The sequence below is a fragment of the Lichenostomus cassidix genome, unplaced genomic scaffold (genome assembly GCF_008360975.1).
Source record: "Lichenostomus cassidix isolate B80296 unplaced genomic scaffold, HeHo_3.0 HiC_scaffold_38, whole genome shotgun sequence".
NCBI lineage: Eukaryota > Metazoa > Chordata > Aves > Passeriformes > Meliphagidae > Lichenostomus > Lichenostomus cassidix.
The window spans coordinates 1802952-1814401 of NW_028147440.1; the positions used below are offsets into that span (position 1 = coordinate 1802952).

The 11450-nt window shown below is 55.5% G+C and overlaps 1 protein-coding gene across 3 annotated transcripts; it reads left to right on the forward strand.

Moving 5' to 3' along the window:
- The first annotated feature begins 559 nt into the window (after positions 1–559).
- Positions 560–11366, forward strand: ASPDH (aspartate dehydrogenase domain containing). 3 transcript variants are annotated; one of them, XM_085045636.1, is made up of 8 exons: positions 560–580; positions 2813–2870; positions 4201–4342; positions 5867–5951; positions 7773–7922; positions 9091–9323; positions 10628–10779; positions 11231–11366. In XM_085045636.1, the coding sequence occupies exons 2-8, from the start codon at positions 2816–2818 to the stop codon at positions 11266–11268; spliced, it is 855 nt and encodes a 284-aa protein (XP_084901762.1). In that variant the 5' UTR covers positions 560–580; positions 2813–2815; the 3' UTR covers positions 11269–11366. The 3 variants fall into 3 exon arrangements, with proteins under 3 accessions (XP_084901762.1, XP_084901763.1, XP_084901764.1); XM_085045637.1 differs by lacking the exon at positions 560–580 and adding an exon at positions 1538–1549; XM_085045638.1 differs by lacking the exons at positions 560–580; positions 7773–7922.
- Positions 11367–11450: the final 84 nt, after the last annotated feature.

An 11450-nucleotide genomic window follows, 5' to 3' on the forward strand; every position in this document is an offset into this window, starting at 1 on the left:
CCAAAAATCGGGGATTCTCCCCCAAAATTAGGGTTTGAACTCCCAAAATTAGGGTGTGATCCCCAAAAATGGGGTTTGACCCCCAAAATTTGGGGTTTTACCCCCAAAAATCGGGGTGTGACCCCAAAAAATTGAGGTGTGAGCCCCAAAATTAGGGTCTGACCCCCAAAATTGGGGTGTGAGCCCCAAAATTAACGTTTGACCCCCAAATCTGGGGTTTGTCCTCCAAAAAATTGGGGTTTGAACCCCAAAAATCGGGGATTCCCCGAAAATTAGGGTTTGACCTCCAAAATTTGGGGTTTGACCCCCAAAAATCGATGTTTGCCCCCCAAAAAACCGGATGAGAACCCCAAAAATTTAAGATTTGAACCCCAAAATTTGGGTTTTTCTCCCCAAAAATTAGGATTTGAACCCCAAAATTTGGGTTTTTCCCCCAAACCCCTCCCGCGCCGCCCCTCCCCCCCGGAAGTGGCTAATTAGTTGCTAATTAACGAGGGGGGAGGGGCGGGAGGGCAAAGGGCGGGGGAGGGGCGGCGAGGGGGAGGGGCGAGCGGGGCTGAGCTAATTAGCGCTGCGAGGGGTAATTAGGGGTTTGGGGCTTAATGGGTGATTAGGGGGTCAGGAATTAGGGGTTAATTAGGAGGTAGAGGGTAATTAACGGCTGGAGGGTAATTAGGGAGTTTGGGGGCTAATTAAGGGCTGGGAGGTAATTAGGGGTTGGGATATTAGGGGTTTCGGTGTAATTAACGGCTGGCATTAATTCAGCTGGGAGTAATGGGGTTTGGGGGTAATTAGCGGCTGGCGTTAATTAATGGCTCGGGGTAATAAGGGGCTTTGGGGTAATTAACGCTCGAGGTAATTAGGGGTTTGGGGGTAATTAACGGCTGGGAGGTAATTAGGGAGGTTGGGGTAATAGGGGGTTGAGTTTAATTAAGGGCTGGGGGTAATTGGGGGTTTGGGGTTTAATTAACGGCTGGAGGGTAATTAGGGGTTGTGATAATTAGGAGGTTTGAGGGGTAATTAGGGGTTTCGGGATAATTAGGGATTTCAATTAACGGCTGGTAATTGCGGCTGGAAATAGTAAGGGGTTTTAGGGGTAGTATTAAGCGGAAGGAGTATGATGGCTAAGGGTATGAGGGGGTTAGGAGTGGTGGGTTTGGGGATAATTAACGGCTGGGAGTGTAATTAGGGGCTTTGGGGGTAATTAGGGGTTTGGGGTAATTAACGGCTGGGGTTCCTAATTAAGCTTTGGGAATTAAGCGGGTCCGGAAGTAATTAACAGCTGGGGGTAATTAGGGGTTTTGGGGGTAGTTAAGGCTCGGGGGTAATGGGGTTGGAGATAATGCTGGCCGCGGGTCCTGGTTCGGCTGGGGGTAATTAGTGGGGCTGGGAGTAATTAAGGGCTGGGGAGTAATTAGGGGTTTGGGGGCTAATTAAGGGCTGGGAGGTAATTAGGGGTTAGGGTAATTAGGGGTTTCAGTTTATTAACGGCTGGCATTGGTAACGGCTGGGGTAATTAGGGGGGTTGTGATAATTAGGAGGTTTGAGGGTAATTAGGGGGGTCGGGGCTAATTAAGAGGTTTTGGTGTAATTAACGGCTGGCGTTAATTAACGGCTGGGGGTATAAGGGGCTTTGGGGTAATTACCAGCTGGGGGAGTAATTAGGGAGTTGCGGTAATTAACGGCATGGGGCTAATTTGGGGTTTGGGGGGTAATTAATGGCTCGGAGGTAATTAGGGGATTTGGGGCCATAAATGGGGGAGTGAAGGTAATTAGCGGGGATTTTGGGGGGTAATTAGGGCCGTTGGGGTTAATTAGAGGGGGTTTGCAGTTAATTAGGGGGGATTTTGGGGGTTAATTAGGGGAGTTCGGGGTTAATTAGCGGGTTTGGGGTTAATTAGAGGGGTTGGAGGGCTAATTAGGAGGCAATTAGGGGGGATTGGAGTGTAATTGGGAGTAATTAAGAGGGATTTGGGTGTTAATTAGTGGAGTAATTTGGGAATAATTCGAGTTTTGGGTTAATTAGGGAGGTTTGGGAGTTAGTTGGGGTTTGGGAGTAATTAAGGTTGGGGGTTAATTGGGGGTGGGGGGGCAGCTCGGGGGTTAATCAGTTGTAATTAGAGGATTAATTAGGAGTTACTTTGGGGTTAATAGGGCTAATTAGCAGGTTGATTAGATGGTAATTAGGCTTAATTGGGGTGGTTGGGTTTTAATTGGGGGCTAATTGGGGTAATTAGGGGTTTGGCAGAGTTAATTTGTTATTAAGGGTTGATTGGGGTAATTAAGCCTTAATTAGGTTTCATTAGGAGTAATTAGGAGTTAATTCGGCTAATTAGTTCGGTATTACAGGTTAATTAAGAGTTAATTAGGGGTTAATTCGGCATTAAGGGTTAATTGGAGATAATGAAGGGTAATTATGAGTTAGAGTTAATTAACAGTAATTAGAATGCAATTCGTGTTAATTAAGAGTTAATTCGGCATTAAGTGTTTACCTGGGGTTAATTTGTAGTTAATTAGTGTTAATTGGGGGTTAATTCAGTGTAATTAGGCGTTAACTCGCGTTAATTGGGGGTTAATTGGGTATTAACTGCTTCCCAGGGGGTTAATTAGGAGTTAATTAGCGTTAATTGCGGGTTCATTGGGAATTCAGGGTTAACTAGGTGTTAACTAGGATTTATTTAGTGTTAATTGGGGTTAATTCCGGTTAATTAGGAGTTAATTCGTGTTAATTGGGGGTTAACGGAGAACGAAGGGTTAACCGAGGGGTTAATGAGGAGTTAATTAGCGCTAATTAGCGTTAATTGCCCCCCAGGCCATGGCGGAGCAGCCGCGGAGTCGCCGCGTGGGAATTCTGGGATTTGGACAGCTTGGTACTGGGAGGGACTGGTTTATACTGGGATGGACTGGGATTGGACTGGGAGGGAACTGGGTTATACTGGGAGGGACTGGGAGAGGATTGGGATGGACTGGGAGGGACTGGGAGGGACTGGGGAGAGTCAGATACTGGGGAGGACTGGGAGCAAACTGGGATATACTGGGATGGACTGGGGAGCAACTGGGAGGGGATTGGGGGAGACTGGGATGGAACTGGGGTGAACTGGGAGGGACTGGGATGGACTGGGATATACTGGGATGGAACTCAGAGGGACTAGGGAAAGTCGGAGAGATACTGGGGGTGACTGGGAGCAAACTGGGATATACTGGGATGGACTGGGGAGGTGACTGGGAGGGGATTGGGGGAGACTGGGATGGAACTGGGGCGAACTGGGATGGACTGGGATTGAACTGGGATGGATTGGGAGGGAACTGGGATGGACTGGGATGGACTGGGAGGGACTGGGGAGAGTCGGAGAGATACTGAGGGGACTGGGAGCAAACTGGGACATACTGGGATGGACTGGGGCGATAACTGGGAGGGGATCGGGGAGACTGGGATGGAACTGGGGCGAACTGGGATGGTCTGGGATGGAACTGGGATTGAACTGGGATGGAACTGGGTTATACTGGGAGGGACTGGGATGGACTGGAGGAGGAATGGAAGAGACTGGGAGGGACTGGGAGAGGATTGGGGGAAACTGGGATGGACTGGGATTGAACTGGGAGGGAACTGGGTTATACTGGGAGCACTGGGAGGCACTGGGAGGGACTGGGATGGAACCAGTAGGGGACACTGGGTGGCACTGGGCCATACTGGGCCATACTGGGGCACACTGGTTCGCACTGGATTGGTAACTGGGAGCACTGGGGAGGCCATGGGGACAGGGAGGTGACACTGCTGTCCCCTCGGGACAATCGCTGGCGTCGCAGGGAGGTGACAGGGGGGTGGTATTGTCCCCAGTGTCCCCAATGTTCCCAATGTCCCCTCAGGACAATTCCTGGTGTTGCAGCTATTGTCCCCATGTCCCCAGGGCAGTTCCTGGTGTCGCAGCTATTGTCCCACGGCCCCTCCCTGGGGCTGTCACTGTCACACAGAGGTGACAGGGAGGTGACACTGCTGTCCCCAATGTCCCCAGGGCAGTTCCTGGTGTCGCAGCTATTGTCCCACGGCCCCTCCCTGGGGCTGTCGCTGTCACAGGTGTCACACACAGGTGACAGTGATGTCCCCAATGTCCCCAGTGTCCCCTCAGGGCAGTTCTTGGTGTCGCAGCTATTGTCACAGGTGTCACACAGAGGTGACACTGATGTCCCCAATGTCCCCAGGACAATTCCTGGTGTCGCAGCTGCTGTCCCACGGCCCCTCCCTGGGGCTGTCACTGTCCTTTGTCTGGGCTCGCCGAGGTGACGCTTTGGCGACTTTGCCACCTGAGCTGCGGCTGAGCGACCTGAGAGACCTGCCCAGCAGGTGAGAGAGAAATGTCCCAAAATATCCTAAAATTACCCCAAAAAATATCCCAAAAACATCCCAAACCTGTGGCTGAGCAACCTGAGTGAGCTGCCGAACAGGTGAGAGAGAAAATAACCCAAAATATCCTAAAAAATATCCCAAAAATATCCCAAAAACATCCCAACCTGCGGCTGAGCGACCTGAGCGAGCTGCCCAGCAGGTGAGAGAGAAAATACCCCAAAATATCCTAAAATATCCCAAAAACATCCCAACCTGTGGCTGAGTGAGCTGAGCGAGCTGCCCAGCAGGTGAGAGAGAAATGTCCCAAAAATATCCTAAAAAATATCCCAAAAATACCCCAAAATACACCTGAGCTGCGGCTGAGTGACCTGAGCGAGCTGCCCAGCAGGTGAGAGAGAGAAAATATCCCAAAATGTCCCGAAATAGCCCAAAAATACCCCAAAATACACCCAACCTGCAGCTGAGTGACCTGAGTGACCTGCCGAGCAGGTGAGAGACTGAAACACCCCAAAATATCAAAAAAATAACCCAAAATACCCCAAAAAATATCCCAAAAGACACCCAACCTGCAGCTGGGAGAGCTCAGCGACATGCCCAGCAGGTGAGAGAGAAAAATATCCCAAAGTATCCAAAAAATAGCCCAAATATAACCCAAAAATAGCCCAAAATACCCCCAAAATACCCCAAAAAATAAAAAAAAATACCCAAAATACCCCTAAAATACCCCAAAATATCCCCAAACCTGTGTCTGGGAGAGCTGAGTGATCTGCTGAGCAGGTGAGAGAGAAAAAATACCCCAAAATATCCCAAAAATACCCCAAAATATCCCAAAATACACCCAAAATACCCCAAAATATCCAAAAAATACCCCAAAATACCCCCCAAAATACCCCAAAATACCCCAAAACCTGCATCTGAGTGACCTGAGCGAGCTGCCGAGCAGGTGAGAGAGAAAAATATCCCAAAATATCAAAAAAATACCCCAAAATAACCTAAAAATACCCCCAAATATCAAAAAATACCCTAAAATAACCTAAAATACCCCCAAATACCCCAAACCTGCAGCTGGCAGAGCTGAGTGACCTGCTGAGCAGGTGAGAGAGAAAAATACCCTAAAAATAACCCAAACTAACCTAAAAATACCCAAAAAATATCCCAAAATACTCCAACCTGCAGCTGGGGGAGCTCAGCGAGCTGCCGAGCAGGTGAGAGAGAAAAATATCCCAAAGTATCCAAAAAATAGCCCAAATATAACCCAAAAATAGCCCAAAATACCCTAAAAATACCCCAAAAATAACCCCAAATACTTCAAAATACCCTGAAATAGCCCAAAACACCCCAAAATACCCCTGGGACTCCTGAAGTCCCCCAATGTCCCCCATTGTTCCCCAATGTCCCCAATACACCTTTGTCCCCAAATCTCCTAATGTCCCCAATGTCCCCATGTCTCCACAATGTCCCCAATGTCCCCAATGTCCCCAATGTCCCCGATGTCCCCAGTGTCCCCTGTGATGTCCCCAGGGCTGTGGACCTGGTGGTGGAGGTGGCACATCCGTGTGTGGCTCAGGAGCACGGCGAGGACATCCTGCGACACGCCGACTTCATGGTGACACTGGGGACAGCGGGACAGTGGGGACATTGGGGACAGTGGGGGGATTGGGGACATTGGGGGGATTGGGGACACTGGGGACGGGGGGGAGATTGGGGACAGTGGGGACAGTGGGGACATTTGGGGACATTGGGAGATGTTGGGGGATATGGGGGACATTGGAGACAGGGGGGACATTGAGGGACATTGGGGGTGTTGGGGACATTGGGGACCTTGGGGACATCCTGAGACATGCCGACTTCATGGTGACACTGGGGACATTGGTGACAATGGGGGACACTGGGGACATTGGGGATATTGAGGGTATATGGGGACATTGGGGAATATTGGGGACACTGGGGGCGTTGGGGACAGTGGGGACATCCTGAGTCACGTGGACTTCATGGGGACATTGGGGACATTGGGAACACTGGGAGTATTGGGGATTTGGGGACAATGGGGACATTGGGGACAAGGGGAGGGTGGGGACAGCCAGGTTGGGGACAAGGGGACAGTGAGGAGGTGGCAGTGGGGACATGGAGAGGCTGGCAGGGCTGGGGGTGACATGTCTGTGTCCCCATGGGTGACATTGCCGTGGCCCTGTGTCCCCCTCAGTGACACTCCCAATGTCCCCATTGTCCCCAATGATGTCCCCAATGTCCCCAGTGTCCCCACTGATGTCCCCATGTCCCCAGCTCGGGTCCCCCTGTGCCCTGGCTGACCCCGATGATGTCCCCAGTGTCCCTGATGCTGTCCCCAATGCTGTCCCCAATGTCCCCAGCTCGGGTCCCCCTGTGCCCTGGCTGACCCCGATGATGTCCCCACTGTCCCTGATCATGTCCCCAATGTCCCCATGTCCCCAGCTCGGGTCCCCCTGTGCCCTGGCTGACCCCGATGATGTCCCCATGTCCCTGATGATGTCCCCACTGTCCCTGATGCTGTCCCCGTGTCCCCAGCTCGGGTCCCCCTGTGCCCTGGCTGACCCCAGTGATGTCCCCAATGTCCCTGATGCTGTCCCCATGTCCCCAGCTCGGGTCCCCCTGTGCCCTGGCTGACCCCGATGATGTCCCTGATGATGTCCCCAATGTCCCCATGTCCCCAGCTCGGGTCCCCCTGTGCCCTGGCTGACCCCGATGATGTCCCCAATGTCCCTGATGATGTCCCCAATGTCCCCAATGTCCCCAGCTCGGGTCCCCCTGTGCCCTGGCTGACCCCGATGATGTCCCCATGTCCCTGATGATGTCCCCACTGTCCCTGATGCTGTCCCCATGTCCCCAGCTCGGGTCCCCCTGTGCCCTGGCTGACCCCGATGATGTCCCCAATGTCCCCAATGCTGTCCCCATGTCCCCAGCTCGGGTCCCCCTGTGCCCTGGCTGACCCCGATGATGTCCCCAATGTCCCCAATGCTGTCCCCATGTCCCCAGCTCGGGTCCCCCTGTGCCCTGGCTGACCCCGATGATGTCCCCACTGTCCCCATGTCCCCAGCTCGGGTCCCCCTGTGCCCTGGCTGACCCCGATGATGTCCCCAATGTCCCCAATGTCCCTGATGCTGTCCCCGTGTCCCCAGCTCGGGTCCCCCTGTGCCCTGGCTGACCCCGATGATGTCCCCAGTGTCCCTGATGCTGTCCCCAATGCTGTCCCCATGTCCCCAGCTCGGGTCGCCCTGTGCCCTGGCTGACCCCGATGATGTCCCCAATGTCCCCGTGTCCCCAGCTCGGGTCCCCCTGTGCCCTGGCTGACCCCGATGATGTCCCTGATGATGTCCCCAATGTCCCCATGTCCCCAGCTCGGGTCCCCCTGTGCCCTGGCTGACCCCGATGATGTCCCCAATGTCCCCAGCTCGGGTCCCCCTGTGCCCTGGCTGACCCCGCCCTGGAGCTGTCCCTGCGCGCCGCCGCCGCTCGCTGCTGTCACACCCTCTATGTCCCCAGGGGGGCGCTGTGGGGCGCCGAGGACATCGCCAGGATGGACAGCGCGGGGACACTGCAGGTGACAGCGGGGACACTGGGGACAGTGGGGGAATGGGGACACTGCAGGTGACACTGGGGACATTGGGGACAGTGGGGACACTGCAGGTGACAGCGGGGACACTGGGGACATCACAGGGACATTGGGGACACTGGGGACAGTGGGGGAATGGGGGCAATGGGGACACTGGGGACAATGGGGACACTGCAGGTGACAGCAGGGACATTGGGGACATTGGGGACAGTGGGGTCATGGGGATAATGGGGACATCGCCAGGATGGACAGCGCGGGGACACTGCAGGTGACAGCGGGGACAGCGGGGACATCACAGGGGACATTGGGGACACTGCAGGTGACACTGCGGGGGGAATGGGGACATTGGGGGAATGGGGACATTGCAGGTGACAGTGGGGGGAATGGGGACATTGGGGACATTGCAGGTGACAATGGGGTCATTGGGGGGAATGGGGACATCGCCAGGATGGACAGTGCAGGGACACTGCAGGTGACATTGGGGGAATGGGGACATTGGGGACATTGGGGACATTGGGGACACTGCAGGTGACACTGGGGACATTAGGGGAATGGGGGCACTGGGGACATTGGGGACACTGCAGGTGACAATGGGGGGAATGGGGACACTGCAGGTGACAGCGGGGACACTGGGGACAATGCAGGTGACACTGAGGACATTGGGGGAATGGGGGGCAATGGGGACATTGGGGACACTGCAGGTGACAATGGAGACATTGGGGAAATGGGGACAGTGGGTACATTTGGGATATTGGGGACACTGGGGACACTGCAGGTGACAGTGGGGACATCGGGTACAATGGGGACATTGGGGACACTTGCAGAGAGGGACACTGGGGACGTGGAGGACGTGGGGACATTGGGGACACTGTGGGCTTGGGGACACTTCCTGACCCTGGGGACAGTCTGGGGACAGTGTCTGACCTTGGGGACATTTGCTGACCTCTGGGACCAAGTCTGGGGACATTTCCTGACCTCGGGGACAGGGCTTGGGGACAATGCTGGATTGACGACCGTTTGACCTTGGGGACATTTCTGGACCCTGGGGACAGGGTTTGGGGACACTCCCTGACCTTGGTGACACTCCCTGACCCCGTGTCCCCAATGTCCCCAGTGTCCCCAGTGTCCCCTATGATGTCCCCTGTGGTGTCCCCAGGCTCTGAAGGTGACAATGACCAAGTCCCCGGGCAGTTTCCGCCCGCAGGGCTGGCTCCGGGAGCGGCTGGTGGCCGCGGTGGCCTCGGGGACAAGGACAGTGCTGTACGAGGGACCCGTGCGGCCACTCTGTCCCCTTGTCCCCAACAACGTCAACACCATGGCGGCAGCGGCGGTGGCAGCGCCGGGACTGGGCTTTGACGGTGTCACCGCGTGCCTGGTGGCCGATCCCAGGTGTGTCACCTGTGTGTCACCTGTGTGTCACCTGTGTTACCTTCCTGTGTCACCTGTGTGTCACCTGTGTGTCACCTGTGTTACCTTTGACGGTGTCACCGCGTGCCTGGTGGCCGACCCCAGGTGTGTCACCTGTGTCACCTGTGTGTCACCTGTGTGTCACCTGTGTGTCATCTGTGTCACCTGTGTGTCACCTGTGTGTTATCTGTGTGTCACCTGTGTGTCACCTGTGTCACCTGTGTTACCTTCCCATGTCACCTGTGTGTCACCTGTGTGTCACCTGTGTGTCACCTGTGTCACCTTTGACGGTGTCACCGCGTGCCTGGTGGCTGACCCCAGGTGGGACACCTGTGTGTCACCTCCTGTGTGTCACCTGTCTGTCACCTGTGTCACTTGTGTGTCACCTGTGTGTCATCTTCTGTGTCATCTGTGTCACCTGTGTGTCACCTGTGTGTCACCTGTGTCACCTCTGTGTCACCTGTGTGTCACCTGTGTGTCACCTTCTCTGTCACCTGTGTCACCTGTGTTACCTGTGTCACCGTGTGCCTGGTGGCTGATCCCAGGTGGGACACCTGTGGCAGCTGTATGTCACCTGTGTCACCTGTGTGTTATCTGTGTGTTATCTGTGTCACCTGTGTCATCATCTGTGTCATCTCTGTCACCTCCTGTGTCACCTATGTCACCTGTGTGTCACCTCCTGTCACCCTGGTGTCACCCTGTGTTCCTCATTGTCACCCCATTGTCCCCTGTGTCCCCCATTGTCCCCATTCCCCCCAGTGCCACCCCATTGTCCCCTCATTGTCACCCTCCCATGTCCCTTTGCTGTTCCTGGGTCCCTCATTGTCCCTCACTGTCCCCATTGTCCCCCTATTGTCCCCTCACTGTCCCCATGTCCTCCAGTGTCCCCTCATTGTCACCCCTCCGGTGTCCCCGCACTGTTCCTTTGTCCCCCCATTGTCCCCTGCTGTCCCCCCATGGTCCCTCTATTGTCCCCCCATTGTCCCCTGCTGTCCCCGCACTGTCCCTCACTGTCCCTGTGTCCCGCATTGTCCCTCTGTTGTCTCTCTATTGTCCCTCATTGTCCCTGTCGGTGTCCCCTCCCTGTCCCCTGATTGTCCCCATTGTCCCTCACTGTCCCCTCATTGTCCCCTCACCGTCCCCTGGCTGTCCCCCGCTGTCCCCGCAGTGTCCCCCATTGTCCCCTCATGGTCCCTCTATTGTCCCCTCCCTGTCCCCTGGATGTCCCCTCCCTGTCCCCGCTGTCCCCTCATTGTCCCCTCACTGTCCCCTGGCTGTCCCCGCAGTGTCCCCGGCTGGCACATCGTTGATGTGGAGGTGACCTCGGTGGCCGCGGCTGGCAGAGCGCTCAGTGTCACCAGCTGTCGCCGCAACCCGGCGGGGGAGGGAGATGTCACCGGCAGTGCCACCCGCCACAGCTTCTGGAGCAGCGTCATCGGTGCGTCACCTGGGTCACCTCAGTGTCACCTCAGGGTCACCTCAGTGTCCCCAGTGTCAGCTCAGTGTCACCCCAATGTCACCCCAGTGCCACCCGGCACAGCTTCTGGAGCAGTGTCATCGGTGTGTCACCTGTGTCACCCCAGTGTCCCCAAATGTCAGCTCAGTGTCCCCTCAGTGTCCCCAATGTCCCCAGTGTCACCTGTGTCACCTCAGTGTGCCAATGTCCCCCTAATGTCCCCAACGTCCCCGGAGACACCCAGAGTCCCCATGTCCTCCCAGTGTCCCCAATGTCCCCATGGCCCCTGTCCCCTCCCCAGTGTGTCCCCTAACGTCCCCAACGTCCCAATGTCCCCACTGTCCCCAATATCCCCACTGTCCCCAATGTCCCCACTGTCCCCAATATCCCCGATGTCCCCACTGTCCCCACGCTCACTCTGTCCTCCCCTCAGCCTGCACAGGTCACGGCGGCTGCGTCAAGCTCTGCTGAGCCCGCGGGGAGCGCGACACGCCGGGGGACACCTCGGGGGACACCTCGGGGACACTTTGGGGACACTTTGGGGACAATAAACCCAACCGAGACCCGCAGTGTTTGCGCCCTTCTTGTCATGGCGGCCGGGCGGGAACTCCGCGCGCTCTGATTGGCGGAGGCGCCGCGCGGGGCACGACGGG

Coding starts and splice junctions, on each gene's coding strand:
- ASPDH (XM_085045636.1), top strand. CDS start 2,816: ATGGCGGAGCAGCCGCGGAGTCGCCGCGTGGGAATTCTGGGATTTGGA. Junction 5,952..7,772: donor TGCGACACGCCGACTTCATG/GTGACACTGGGG, acceptor CAATGTCCCCAG/CTCGGGTCCCCCTGTGCCCT. Junction 9,324..10,627: donor TGCCTGGTGGCCGATCCCAG/GTGTGTCACCTG, acceptor CTGTCCCCGCAG/TGTCCCCGGCTGGCACATCG.